The sequence below is a fragment of the Meriones unguiculatus genome, chromosome 14, assembly GCF_030254825.1.
Source record: "Meriones unguiculatus strain TT.TT164.6M chromosome 14, Bangor_MerUng_6.1, whole genome shotgun sequence".
NCBI classification, from domain to species: domain Eukaryota; kingdom Metazoa; phylum Chordata; class Mammalia; order Rodentia; family Muridae; genus Meriones; species Meriones unguiculatus.
In genome coordinates this window covers 29,020,836-29,035,475 of record NC_083361.1, presented here as the reverse complement: position 1 = coordinate 29,035,475, position 14,640 = coordinate 29,020,836, and the positions used below count along the sequence as shown (strand labels likewise).

Genomic DNA, 14,640 nt, shown 5'->3' with positions numbered 1-14,640 from the left:
ACACTTAAAAAAAAAAAAAAACTCCAAATAAAGTCTGCTAGGACTGTGACTCAATAGAGCAAATGTTTATTTTACTTTTAAGACGGGGTACACGAAAAGCTGTGAGAAGTGAAGGGCACTCCCAGGAAAAACCCAGGCTTTGCAAGCAAAGCTCAGGTCCTTGCTGCCAGCGCCTGCGCAGCTTCTGCCCTGCCCACGGCGTTCTTCTGTCAATGCTGTCTTCGTCCGTTCACCAGCGCTGCCGGGTTTACTTGTCTGGGAAGCTCCTCAGATACCTGTCTCTCCAGCCCTTTGTTTTCTTACATCAGTCTGTTTCGCTGACATCTTCGGGGTGGAGGGGAGCTAACTGCCCTTTGCTTGTTCTACAGTATACGGGCCCAGGTTTCTAAAGGGACAGTTTTCCAGGCAGTGCTCGCTGGCTGACATCTAAGGATGGTTGCCTTATATCCTTGAGTTGTACCGCTGAAAAGCAGCATCTCCCCGCTTGGTGACCCAGAACTTTGGTCTTGAATGAAAGCAGGTTTGAGAGTATGCCTGTCTGGCTCTCTCAGTAGCTAATGCTTGCTGAGGGGTGTGCTCATGAAATGATACTCATTTTTCTTTGGGTCTTAAACACAGATGAAAGGTGACTGGTTGTGGTGCACCTAAACGCTGTGTCTGTACTGAGACTATCAGAATAACCATAATGCCAGGAAAAGGGGCACATGCTACAGACACACAGGGCTCCTGTACCCTCATCTTTAAGGGACAGTCTATAAAACAGAAGACAAGGAAGAGCTAAGACTATAGAGTGTCCTATTTAGCAAAGTATATTTGAAGCGCTTTTGTGCTTTGATACAGCAGTCTTTCTGCATAGTATGGCTGACAGATGCCAGCAAATTCGACCCTAAGCAGCCGCCTCCTGCTTTCCCTCTTCAGCACCAGGACTCGAAGGCACTTCTCTAATGACATGGAAAGCCCAGAACTGCCGGAGCATAGTGCGGAGCCCTTTATTCTGTCTAATGGGTAGCAGGACAGAAGAGCCCGCCAGAGTCACACCAGGCCTTGGCACTGCCATTGTGTTGCCCCTCGTAAGTGTGGGGAGAGGACAGGAAAAGTGAGCTTCAGTTGAGAAGTAACCCCCTCCCCGAAAGCAAGGAAACTCCCAACACTTCTGAATGCAAATTATTCACACTATCATTTAATGAACTTCCCAGTGTTAAAAATCAGGGAACCAAAAGGTTTCCAAGCAGCCTTATTACCCATATACAGATTAATACAACAAAATCATCTCAAAACAGCACACAAACACCATGACCCCTACACCACAATATAAAAGTCCTCTAATAAATATAAATATTTAGTATATAAGAATGTGAAACCACATAAGCAAAAGTCTTTTTAGTTATTAGCTAATGTTCAATTGCTAAGTTTACTTATTGCACATTGTATCAGTTTCTCCTAAGAATAAAACAGGTTCTGTTGTTCTCAGCCTTCACATCAGTACACAGTCAGACTGTTTTTTTTTTTTTTTTGAAACCCCGTGTCTACAGTATTCAAGTCAACCTGCTGTTACTGAGTGAGCACAGCACTGACAGACGATTTATAAAAACAAGAGCAAAGGGCAGTTCACACATCTCCGAAGGCACACAATTTCCCACCATGGTAAATGCATTTGTATACTTAGTTTAAAAAGACAAAGCTGTACAGAATACAAAAAGTGCACATTTTACTAATGAGACAAATTCACAACTTCTACGATTAGATACTAGAGCGGACCCTACCTACCGTTCGCATCTGAAGAGTCACTGCCCATTTCAAGGAATGGTTCAAAGGACTCTGCTCACTGACTCGATAAGGCAAATGCGGACACTGACATTTCACAGCAGATCATTTAGGATCTTGGAGCACACACTTCAAGAAAGGGACTGTGAGCAAAATCAAGTCCTTTCAAGAGTGAAGGATTCTGGGGAAAGAGAAGCATTGACTACTGCTGGAAATACCTCCAACCAATAAAGCTACGTTATTCATTTCAGAAACATTTTAAAATTAGGCAACTTGAACTAAACCCAGCAAGTGCAATCCAAAAGGACAACTGACAAGTTTAGGGCTGGAGGGCTCAGAGGGTTACTTATCCCAAGGTTTAAAAAAAATGTTCCATGGAGCACTTGATAATCAACAGAGGAGGTTGGACCATCTGCAAATATCAATTTTAAAATGCTTTAAAGATTTATTTTTGCTAGTGTGTATGTGACATATGTGTGGGAGCTCTAGGAGGTCAGAAGAGGGTGCTGAATCCCCTGGAGCTGGAGTTAGAGGTGGCTGTGAGCCACCAGTGTGGGTGCTGGGGCTTGAACTCCCGTCTTCTGCAGGAATAGCTCCTAACCACTGCGCCTTCTCTCTAGCCTCTCCCCATTTTTTTTTTTTTAAACAGGGTTACAATATAGCCCAGGCTAGCCTTCAACTCACTATGTAGCTGAGGATGACCTGAAACTTCTGGTCTTCCTGCTTCCTCCTCTCAGTGCTGGGGCTGCAGGGGTGCACCACCAGGACTGTTCGCATTCATGCAGGGTTAGGATGGAACCCAGGGCTTCATGTATGCTAGGCAAGCACTCTACCAACTGAGCTATACCCCTAGCCCCAAATTCTTATTTTTACAAAACAAAAGCTTTGATCACATCAATTCTAATGAAACCGTATCCCCAATGCAACATGACGTTTTCATATACTGACATAATAGTGATCACACTGTGTGAAATTTATTTAAGAAAACCTATATGAATAAAATGTAACTTTTATACAACGTGGTAGCATGTGTGCATGCACTCAGTGCATACGGACTCTCAAAATTTATTTGAAAGAGGTTTCACTGCTAATGTTTGAAAAATCACAACTACAACCTCAGAGTAAGACTTTCTCAGGTCATCAAGTGCACTGCTAAGATATGACAGGACAGCACAGTACTTGCCCCACACCCTCACCACAGGCATTTGGAACTTCACCATCCTGTCATGACAGTCAGTAGACTGCTTAAGCCTTCAGTATTTGGGGCAGAATGAAGGTTTTTTTTTTTTTTTTGAAAGGGATTTTATTTGCATGCTCATAAAATCAACCAAAAATCAGTAAGCAGCAACATCAATTGTGTATTTCTGTACTTAGGAAAACAGGAACATTTGCAAGAATTGGTGAGAAGATTTCTATAGATACTAAAATTTCTTAAAGGGACTTGATTCTCGCCCCAGCTTTACCATAGGCTGGGCTGCTCACGTTAGCATGAGCCACTGCCAAGGTTGACTGAGGCCGCGCTCCTATTACTGCATTCTCTCCAGACTCTTGAAGAGCACAGAGAAATGGGAAGAAAGCCAACTGAGGTCTGGATTTTCGGGTTTTACTAATGCATGGCAAAGGGCTTTACCTGATCTTCTTTTGTTGAGAGACTTGAGGAAACCGAAGCCTCAGAAAGGTGCCTTTACCTACAATGAATGCACTCTAGCTCAATGTAACCTGGAAATGTAAAATGTGTGTTGCCATAAAGAAAAATTTCCTTCTGAAAACCCACCTGACATGGGCATTATGAAAAACCCAACAGACATCGACCAAGGTCTGAGATGCATTTCTAAACAGCCATGAAGATCCTTCCAGTAAAGTCCATTTGGGAGACAAGTCCTCATCTCACAGTCCTTCTCTGGGTGCTGCAGCCTGGCAACATGAGAAGTTCAGAACCCTCTGCCGAAGTCAGAGAAAATCAGGAAGCAGTTAGGCCATGGTCTTGAAGAATCCAGAATGAACCACAAGGGGGCAGAGCGCACTTGCCTCAGGTTCCCGCTGAGACATTGGTTTCAGTTGTTTATCTCAGATGGCTAGAACTTTCAACACCCTGAATTTTAAACCTAACTAAAAAGATGCCAGACCACTCCCTCCCTCGGTCCCTCCTTCCCTCCCTGAAAAGCAGTAGTATCAAGTATTGCTGCTATCTGTGTAGCAAAGGGCTCAAGAGCAACACAGAACAGGTGGACTGTGGGAAATCTGGCCAAACAGTAGCAAACTGTAGCCCACCACACAGGAAGACATGGGATTTTATTTAAGAATGGGAGATATTATCAGAATAGCAAAAATAAGAGAGTAGAAAAACGGATCTTTCTGTGTGTGCCACAACGTCCCTCCACTCCTCCTCTATGACCACAGTGTATTTGTAGTTCACGAGAACAGAAGAAAGTCTTCCCCCAAGTCACGGCCGGTGGGGCTGGCCTGCCTCATCAGCCATGTTCAGAATATAGTTAGCCATGTCATCTTCAGTGGGTGCATCCGACACCACCCACGATTCATTTGCTCCAGTCATCTGTAGGCGACAAATGGGGCAGTTCCTGTGTCGATCACTCCTGTCAGGGATTCCAAGCAAAACAAGTTTTCTTTTTTTCTAGTTTGGAAAGTACAAACAACATAAAGTATACAGTTCAGAATTTATCTTTCTCTTCATCCCAACATTTAGTTCTCTTTGCCGGGGTCAACCAGTTGTAGGAAAAGAGCAAGTATGTATGTGTCTCACTATTCTTGTACTATTCACATATTTTATAAGCCATTATATACTAGTGTATATAATTTTAGTCTTCTGGGTTTTGTTGTTTTTTTTTCCTTTGAGTAGCCACCTAGGCTGGCCTAGAACTTGCCATCCTCCTTCTGTCGGCCTGCTCAGTGCTGGGACTTACTTTATTCTTTGTTAAAAACATGTATTGCATGGATATGCTGCAAGTACCTAACTAATCTCCAGCAGAAAGACACCTAGTTCCCGCATCTTGTTTGCTATCACCAGTCGGCATCTTTAATTCTTATTTCTGCACCCAAATAAGTTTTTCTTTAGAATAAAAATTCCTTATGTGTCCTAAGGGGACGCTCCCTCTCAGCAGTGGGAGACTTGGTCAAAGTGTAAAGAAAATTAAAGTTTAAATATTTATTTTTATTTAAGTGGAAGCCACTATACCTTGAGACTCATGTTTGGCCAGTGGTAGACACACTTAGCAGCAAAGGGTATTACTAATTATTACTCTGAGTAATCAAAGCCATTTTTAAAAATGTATTTACTTATTTTTTATGCATATGAATGTTCTATCTGCATGTACATCTGCATGCCAGAAGGGGCATCAGAGCACATTACAGATGGTTGTGAGCCACCATGTGGTTGCTGGGAATTGAACTCAGGAACCTCTAGGAGCTATTCACCGTTGAGCCATATCTCCAAGCCCCAAAGCCATTTAAAAAAAAAAAAAAAATGATAGTCTTTATGTAGTCCTGGCTGGCCCAGAACTTGCTATGTAGAGCAGGCTGGCTTTGAACTCACAGAGATCTATCTGCTTCCTTAAGTGCTGAAGTTAAAGGTGAGCACCGCCACACACAGCAAAATAAAAGAATTCTGATCCATTACTTACAATTAAAGGTCTGACAAAAAGGTTTTGGCCTGTGCAAAGTGGGCATGTGGGCCAGTGAGCTGAGACCCAGTAGTGAAGAGGTTTTTGGCATCCAGGAGGTCGCAGACAGCTACTCCAGAGCAGTCATCATGCCACAAAATGAATACAGTGAATTACATCGCAAACAGTATGAGTATCGTTTGGATTACCATGAGAAAAAGAGAAAGAAAGCAAGCTAGGAGGCCCATGAATATTCAAAGAGGGGGAAAAAAAAAGATTGGTCTGAAGGCTAAGCTCTACCATAAACAGCGCCATGCCAAGAAAATACAAATAAAAAAAGACTATGAAAAGAGAAAAACCACACAGAAGAATGATAGAAAGACTCCTCAGGGAGCAGTACCTGCCTACCTGCTGGATAAAGAGGGACAGTCAGAGCAAAAGTGCTTTCCAGCAGGGTTAACCAGAAACGGAAAGAGAAAGCGGGAAAAGGGAAGTCCCTCCAGCCAAAGTGCCCAAGGAGAAACATAAGTACTGAAAGTTATTCCAACAGGAAAGAGAAAAAAGGCGTGGAAGAGAATGGTTGCTAAAGTCTGATTTGTTGGTGATGGTTTTACAAGACAACCACCTAAATATGAAAGGTTCATCAGGCCAATGGGCCTGCGTTTCAAAAAAGCCCACATCACACATCCTGAGCCGAAAGCTACTTTTTGCCTGCTAATACTTGGTGTGAAAAAGAATCCATTATCCCCATTATAAACAATTCCGGGTGTAAGCACCAAAGGTACAGTTATTAAAGTCAATGTGGGCACGTTGTGACACAAGGAGACAAGGTTATTTGGGGAAAATACGCCCAAGTTACCAACAGTCCTGAAAACGATGGGTGCATGTACGGCTTTGCTGGTTTGACAGCGACTTCATACAGGTCACTCCAACCACTACCAAAGACTACACACCAGGCAAACACCATCGCTGTGGTCCTTCTCAACTACCAAGCAGACTTACCCCATGGGCAGTCATCAGGAAGTATTTATTAAATTGTAAAGAAAAGGAAAAACTGCCCAGTTTTACAGTCAGTCTTCAAAAAAAAGTCAGGTAAAAAGTTCCTTTGATTCAAAACCAAGAAAACTTAAGGAAATTGTGCAGAGACAGAGCATTTGAGGTTTAAGAGATGCCACCTAAATGCAGGGTAATAAATCTTCTGACACAGAGTACATATATGATTACTTAAGATTATGTTTTTCAAAGGGATTTCTTTCATCGAATACTACTTTGGAAACTTAAAGAACTGTATTTGAGCTGGAAACACATTATGAAAGGAAAAGACAATGTTTTTCTCTTCTCCCAGGGAAATCTAGGGCCAAAATAACCAATTTATCAACTGCAGTTTGGCTTCTGTACAAAAACTGAGAAACTGATTCCAAAAACGAGATGTGAAGTTTAGAGTTGGCATACATTATTTGGTTGATTTCGGTTTCCCCAGAGATGATTTACAAGATAATTTTATGTGCTCTTTTGTACATAAAACATCACAATTTAAAAGTAGTCAATTTCTGCTTCTGGCCAACAGGAACCAGATATATCTTCCCACTTAAATCAACTAACACACAGGACACAATGTCCAGAAGAACGGTGTTAGATGGAGTTTCATATAAAATACTGGAAACCAAGCAAGGATGTGACTCTAGACAGGTGAGAAACAAAGGGAGCCTGTGGTTGTAAGCCAGCTGCCCTATGAGAGCTTCCAGGACTGAGAAAAAGAAGTCGGGGACCTTGGAGGGCATGGCAGGATGTTGAAGAAACAGCTGAGGCTAAGGCAGCTAGAGCACAGGGCAGAACACTGCACAGTGGAGACAAATGCCACGAGACAGCAGGCTGTCACCAGAGCACATCAGTGTGGGCATGTGAGCACGTGCCAGGAGGCGGAAGCTTCGGGGCCATCGGGCAGTGCTTCTAACTCTTGGAGCAGAGCACTCTGCAGAAATTGTGTCATCAGTGGGGAATGAGGATAAGAAAACTAAACTTTGCCCTGGTTCTGCTAACAAACTGTAAAAGCAGGACCCCAAAGGGTCAAAAGTCCTTCTAAGTAAGCAAACCATACTCCAAAGCAAAGCTTGAATATTCAATATTAAACAATATCGAATTGTTTAATATTGTGGTAAAATTCCTCAACATTTGGTACTTAATAAAAAACTAGAAGACAGATACGCAGCAGGAAAATATTATAAAACACCATGAGGAGGAAAACCGATAAAAACAATGCAGAACTGACAAGACATCAGAACTAGCAGATAAATGAAAAGCTGTAACTATAGTTCACACAGTCCAAGTACTAGAGAGCCACTATATTCAGTGAACACAGAAGGGAGGGCAAACAAACATCAATACACTAGTAAGTGTGACAACACAGCGAATGCCCAAATGAAGAACAAATTCAGGGGTCTAACACATGAGAATGGAGGTCAAGGGAAGAGAGGAAAGGGGACAAAAGTGATTAGAGAAAACAATGGCTGAAATTTTTCCAATATCAACAATACCATTAACTTTTTGAAACTGGGGGTAGGGATGACCACAGGCCACCTCCTATTCAAGCTGCTTAAAGCAGTGAAAAGATAAAGATCTTCCAACAACCAGAAGAGACAAGAAGACACACTGCCCCAGAGGAGACAGCTGCTCCTAGGAACATAAGGTGAGGTGGAGCCCAACACTGAAGCCTGAAAGGAAAAACACTCCTGGCCTAGAATTTTATATCAGAAAAAGTATCTTTGAAAAACAGTGGGCAGAAGAAAGGTAACAAAAAATAAATGAATGTAATAAGACTTCCAGATATAAAATGAATATAAAAATATTTATTGTCTTCTTATGTACTAGCAACAAACAAAAACTATTTAGAATAGCACAAACTGTGAACACTGAACACTGTAAAACTACCTGCAGAAATTAGAGGCCTAGCCACACACAAAGAAGCCAACCGTCCCAAACTGTGTAATCAATATGGTATCATGCAAGGTCTCTGCAGGCTTACCGGTGGAGCTTGATACAAGAACCCTAAACTTCCTATGAACACACCTGGACCAGTCCACATGCCTTCACACAGGGGAGACTTGTAAAGCACAGAAACCAGGACGGCATGAGACAAAGTGAAACAGACTTAGATCAAGAAAAACAGAAGAGTCCAGAACTGACTTACACCTCAACCACTGATTTCAAGAAAGTTTCAAAGGTTAGTGAAGATGGTCATTCAGCAAATTATCTAAAAATGGAGAACAGACTTAAATGTGATACCCCAAACTTGCAGAAGATTACTAACTTCTGTGCCTTTGGAGCAGGAAAAGATTTCATAGATAGGGTCTTATCTGTCACAGATCGAAATTTAGCCTCACTGAAACAAAAACTCCTTCAGAGACATTCTCAAAAGAAAGAAGACAAGACACAGAGGAGGAGATGGTATGTTTAAAGTCATATGATAAAGCAAAACTCCCAGTAACAAAATGGGTAAAAGCTTAAATAGGCCACCATCTAAGATCACAGATGGCAACGTAGCAGTCAGCAGGGGATTAGTGAGAGCCACAGAGACCCTACCCTTGCCTGATTTCAATGCTGGCCAGCACAGGCAAGGTCAGTGCAAGGTAGTGCAGTCTTAAGTTACCTACGTGGTACTGGAGAGGGCACAAGAAAAGGTAAAAAGTAGCCAGGCATGGTGGCACACATCTATAATTCCAGATTTGGGAGCTTGAAGCAGGAGGATTGCCACAAGATCCAGCTGAGATCTGCGTGCACTGTACATTGCAAGAGCTTGTCTCAAAACAAACAAAAACAAAACAAAAACCCCCCAAAAAACAAAGACCAGACCAAACCAAATAACAACACTTTTAAAAAGTATAGTTACAATCATATGAAAGAAGGGGAGTTAGTATGATGGGGAAAGAATAGGAGCTCCACAAGGACCAAATATATCTGGGCACAGGGTCTTTTCTGAGACTGACATTCAACCAAGGACCATGTATGGATATAACCTAAAACCTCTGCTCGGATGTAGCCCATGGTAGCTTAGTAACCAATTGGTTTCCCATAGTAAGGGGAACAAGAACTATTTCTAACAGGAACTCAATGGCTGGCTCTTTGACCTCCCCACCCCCTAAGGGAGAAGCAGTCCTGTTAGGCCACAGAGGAGGACTTTGCAGCCAGTCCTGAAGATACCTGATAAAACAGGGTCAGATGAATGGGGAGGAGGTCCCCCCCCATCAGTGGACTTGGAAAGGGGCACGGTGGAGATGAGGGTGGGAGGGTGGGATTGAGAGGGAATGAGGGAGCGGGATACAGCTGGGATACAGAGTTAATAAAATGTAACTGATAAGAAAAAAATAAAATTAAAAAAAAAAGTATAGTTACTTTAGGAGTGTGCTGGCAATTTCTTGAGAAACACCTGCTATATAGTCTGACCACTTGAGTTAACTACCCAAGAAAAAGTCAAAGTATATGTCCATTAAAAAGAAACAAACAAAAAACACTTGTCTACAAACATACATTGAAGGGTTTATCTGCCACTTATCTGCACTTACAACATGGTTAAATCTCAAGATAATAATACTGGCTGAAAGAAGCCAGACAACAAAGAGAAGTCTGTATGGTGCTGCTTTCAAAAGTCTAACAAATCCAAAGTATTTTTAGCAAATGAAAACAATTAACAGCTGCTTAAGCACCAGGCTTCAGGTGATTCTGGGGAGTGATGGATTTGCCCCTCATGCTGTGATAGCAGCTTTCAGGAGCATGCACATAAATTGAAACAATTATATTTCAGATATTACGTCATTATAAATTCTCCTAAAGGCTCCATTATCTTGTAAAAAAATGACATTAACATCCCTCCAGATCCAACAGCTTAGGATTCATTCCTCCACACACATATAGAGAATTATGTAGAAGATAAGGCTGCAAAAAAGAAAAGTGTTTGATTCTAGATTCAAATCAGGCATCAAGATTCTTAAAACAAATATGTCAAAACTGAGTAGCATCCCCACACTTCATAAGAATTGGGTATAAGAAAATACTTGAACTAGTGGCAGCATACCATAAAACTCAGAGTACTGAAGAGCAAAGCTCTCATGGTTCCCACTGAAGTGTATGTATTGCCAGTTGTTTATTCACGGTCCCGCTGACCTCTGCTATCCCGAGGGCAGTGGATAACTTACCATTTATCAATGCACTTCTGACAGAAGCTGTGAGCACAGGGCAGGATGAGGTCAGCTCGCCCGTCCATGCAGATACAACACTCCTCCTCATCAGTCAGCTGCTTCACCCTGAGCGTGAAAACGAAGCTGGGACAATGACAGTGTCTGTCCATGGGCTTCCTACTTTGTTTCATTGCTTTAAAAAGCATCAGTAAGAACCCACAGCATAAAGCACAGCATGGCTTACTTGCAAAGTGAACAGCAGACCAAAATGAACATCTTTTGGGGATAGCAAATATGTTAGGGAAAAAAACCTAAGGTTAACTTTAAGAAACTTAAACTTTCTATAAAAGAAGAATTCTGTATAGTTAAAGAAAAAAAAAAAACTGAACAAAAACTGCATATTTGGGTCTTTCTGAAATAACTCAGTTAATTTTAGGCATATTGAGTTTAGATATAGGAAATCAATCAGTATATAATTTATTTGCCACAGGGACAAAAAGGTGCCTGGTAATCGGGGCCTTAGAACGGCACTGACGTACCAGAGAAGAGAAGCGGTAGTGCAGTCTTAAGTTATCCAATGCCACAGGGAACACAAAAAGGCTGGGGCACAGCTCAGACTCAGGGAGCTCCCAGGAAAGAGCCTTCTACTCCTGCTACAAGCCAGCACCACAGGAGCCATGCTCCTTTGCACATAGAGTTCAGTCAGCTCCAACTCCAGTAGCTCAGCTTAAAATAGCCATTTCTTTCTGCTCTCAAAACCAAATTTTGTCTCAATTAAACGATTTAAAAATTGCATATAGCTGTTCCTCGGTTAGTGACCCCATAGGTCAAAAGGGATTTTAAATGTTTTACTCTTTGTGCTTTTCTGTTGTTTTAAACTAGATGTTTCAAAGTATAGCCAGTCTTAAGGGAAGGAGTTGTGTCTGATAGCTGTGTCCATCTCTGCTGGATTTACAGCATAGCATGTAAGGCATGACAATAACACCTGGAATCTGTTGATCTAAACATAATATAAACAAATGTCAAATGTGCAGCATGTATATTATATGACAAGTAAAATAAGTACGTTTGGAAATGTGAGAGGAAAAAAAATCACATGATTTTAATAGAGAACAATCTATGAGCATAAAGTAAGTCATGAAGGCATGAAACAAAACATGAAAACACGTGTGTTTGTGTGTGTGTGTGTGTGTTTGTGCGCGCGCACGCGCAAGGATGCATGATACAGGTTGGAGAGATGGCTCAGAAGTTAAGAGCACTGGCTGTTCTTCCAAAGGTCCTGAGTTCAATTCCCAGCAACCACATGATGGCTCATAACCATATATAATGAGATCCGCTGCCCTTTTCTGGTGTGCAGGTGTTGATGCAGGCAGAGCACTGTATACATAATAAATAAATCTTAAAAAAAAAAAAAAAAAAAAAACAGAAAAAAAGTTTGCATGATGCTCGGGAGTTAAACTGAGAGAAGACTGATTATATAGCAAAGACAGTATGATTCTTTTGTTTGTTTGGCTGGTTGTTTTGTTTTTGTAACAGGGTTTCTCTGTGTAGTCTTGGTTGTCCTAGACTCACTTTGAAGACTAGGTTAGCCTCAAACTCACAGAGATCCGCTTCCCTGAGTGCTGGCATTACAGACATGTGTGCCCAGATGTTGATCTGATTTTTGAATGTCAAAATATTAAATATAAACTTGCTCTAACAGGCAAACTAGACACAGCATGAACTCCATTGATACAGGACTTTGACTTCTCTGAGAGTGGAGAGCAAGGAGCAGTCCAGAAAGAGGAAAACCAGGTAGAAAGAACCATATCTCACAGTGCACTTGAGAGACAGACAGGGCCTAGTTTAAGGAACATTATAACAGACATAACATTAGAGTGAGGTAACAGATTAATGTTTGCTTCAGTCATAGAGAAAAGAGTGCCTGTTAAATTGAAATGTTGCAATGGGTGAAAACCTATATGCATGAGGCTCTGAGATGCATACTCATACATACATCTCTGTATACACATACATCAGTCACACATAAATATACATATCAACATTTATACACATATATCTACCAGCACATACATACTGATATCTGAACGCCTTTTCAGATCCATACCAGATCCACCGACTTAGTATTTCTGCTTATGGGCTTCAAATTTTCACCAGAGGGTGTCAACAGCAGAGAATACAATAGACTCCACAGAGAGTGACAGAGTGTTCTGACAGGAAAGTTTCAGAGTTAGGAGCAGAAGGCTACAAAGAACAGCACTGTATTCTGAGTAGAATGGAGACACAGAGACTGCCAGAAGAAGCTACTCATTGCCCACACTGTCTGCTACCTTTCTAGCAGCACAGTGAATAAGGGGAGGAAGGAGTATTGCTCTAGCTGACGACTGGGAGCTGAAGTGTGCTGCTTCCTACCCCAGACCTGAAAGGCAGATAAAGATCATTCAGGACAGCCTCTAAGGGTAGGAAGAATCATGTGAACCAAGACCGGAGACACTCTGGAGAACAAGACTCAACGGGAACTTGAGCATTTTTCAAAGTCTGAAGAGAGAAGAGGTCGGACTAGCATGGTGGACTGCCAGAGTGCATGGCCGCAGCACTCAAGAGTACTCTAATGATCTGCTGTCACCATGTTAGCAGGGAGGGAACTCACACACAGCGTCATACGCTGGGCACTGCACCGTGTGCCCCATCCATTAACTCACCGAACTCAACAGTCCTCCGGGGGACAAGCCATTGCTTTCAACCTCTTTAAAGACGAGAAAACTGGTCAAACAGGAGTTAAGCTGAGCACAGGGAAACTGGCTCTAGAACCTTTGCTGTGCTGCCTCCAGAAGGCCAGACTGAGACTACTCAGAATAGGAAGCAAAAGGAAAACTTTCACAGTAGTTAAGGCTTTCTGGGTGTGAAGAGGATTGCTTCTCTGAGGCAGTGAGTCCCACAAAGCCATGGGGCTAGCAGTAATGCAACTTGTAGTCCAAGGTGGTCTGGTGCAATATGGCTCAGACTTGATGTTGTAGCGCATAGACAGAACAGTTGCCTAGGATCGGTGACATCAGAGCACCTCAGAGCTTGCCAGTCTCTAGCTCCTCCTCCCAACCCCTGAGCTGCAATGGGCTAAACGTGGGTCTTAGCTTTGCCAACGTATTCTTCTAAACCTGCTTCCTTATCTGACCAGTTGTATTCCTGTGGAGTTACTATTTGGATTTAATGAACTGCAAGTACTCAACAAACATTAGCCATTAACAGAAAGATGCATCCAAGTGAAACAGGACTATCGAAGGCCCCCAGGCTCCCCTTCTACTTGCAAAGTCCTTTGCTATAACCTGGGTACCCATACCACTAAAAGCCCACAACACAGGAAGCCAAGTGCTGGCTCACAGAACACACTGGAGCTGCTTTTCGTAGTCAACACTTTCACCACCTTCCTGAAGATGACAGCAACGGGAACTTTTCAGTTGCTGCGGTGTCGCTACAGGGGTAAGTAAACACCACTCTTAGCTTTCAAAACACTAAAAGAAGATCACCACTCTGAAGACAGACAAGAAACGAAACAGAAGTCAGAGCTCTGTCTCTGAAATATGGACTTGGCAGGTAAAGACAAGCCTACACACTGCCTACAGCACTGTGGAACTCACATGGCAGGGTGGTAACATAGCCTACTTGGAGGTTTACTAGACAGGGAAGCACAAATGGAAAATATAATTCACTACAACACAGCACAGCATGTGGAAACCTGTCAATTAAGAACAAAGCAAAAAATGCAACTGTGAATGAAGTAGTAAAAGAGAAACTCCTGTCAGACACATTCTTAACTTTAAGAAGGATACAGTTAGCTGGGTGCAGTGGGGCTCGCCTGTAACCCCAGCACTCAGGGAGGCAGAGGCAGGAGGATCTCTGCGAGTTTGAGGCCAGCCTGGTCTACAAGTAAGTCCAGGACAGCCAGGGCTACACAGAGAAACCCTGTCTTAAAACACAAAACAAAAAAAAGAAAAAAAGAACACAGTCAACACAGATTCTGCCATCTCATGACCCATGTCACAGTAAAACAGAATGATGGCATGCCTGGAACTGCAGAAGTCTTTCCACTG

General features: G+C 42.4%; 1 protein-coding gene and 1 pseudogene across 5 annotated transcripts in view; one reads left to right on the top strand and one right to left on the bottom strand.

Moving 5' to 3' along the window:
- Positions 1-1,158: 1,158 nt before the first annotated feature.
- The window catches only part of Rnf141 (ring finger protein 141), a 31,110-nt gene continuing 17,628 nt past the window's right edge, over positions 1,159-14,640 (bottom strand). For all 5 annotated transcript variants that reach the window (XM_021627920.2, XM_060367044.1, XM_060367043.1 and 2 more), the window contains exons 5-6: positions 10,571-10,678; positions 1,159-4,358 (exon numbers count right to left, since the gene is read on the bottom strand). In XM_021627920.2, coding sequence (XP_021483595.1) covers positions 4,208-4,358; positions 10,571-10,678 — 259 coding nt within the window. In that variant the 3' untranslated portion in view covers positions 1,159-4,207. The remainder of the gene's footprint in view (positions 4,359-10,570; positions 10,679-14,640) is intronic.
- LOC110541119 (ribosome biogenesis protein NSA2 homolog) lies at positions 5,531-6,415 on the top strand (annotated as a pseudogene).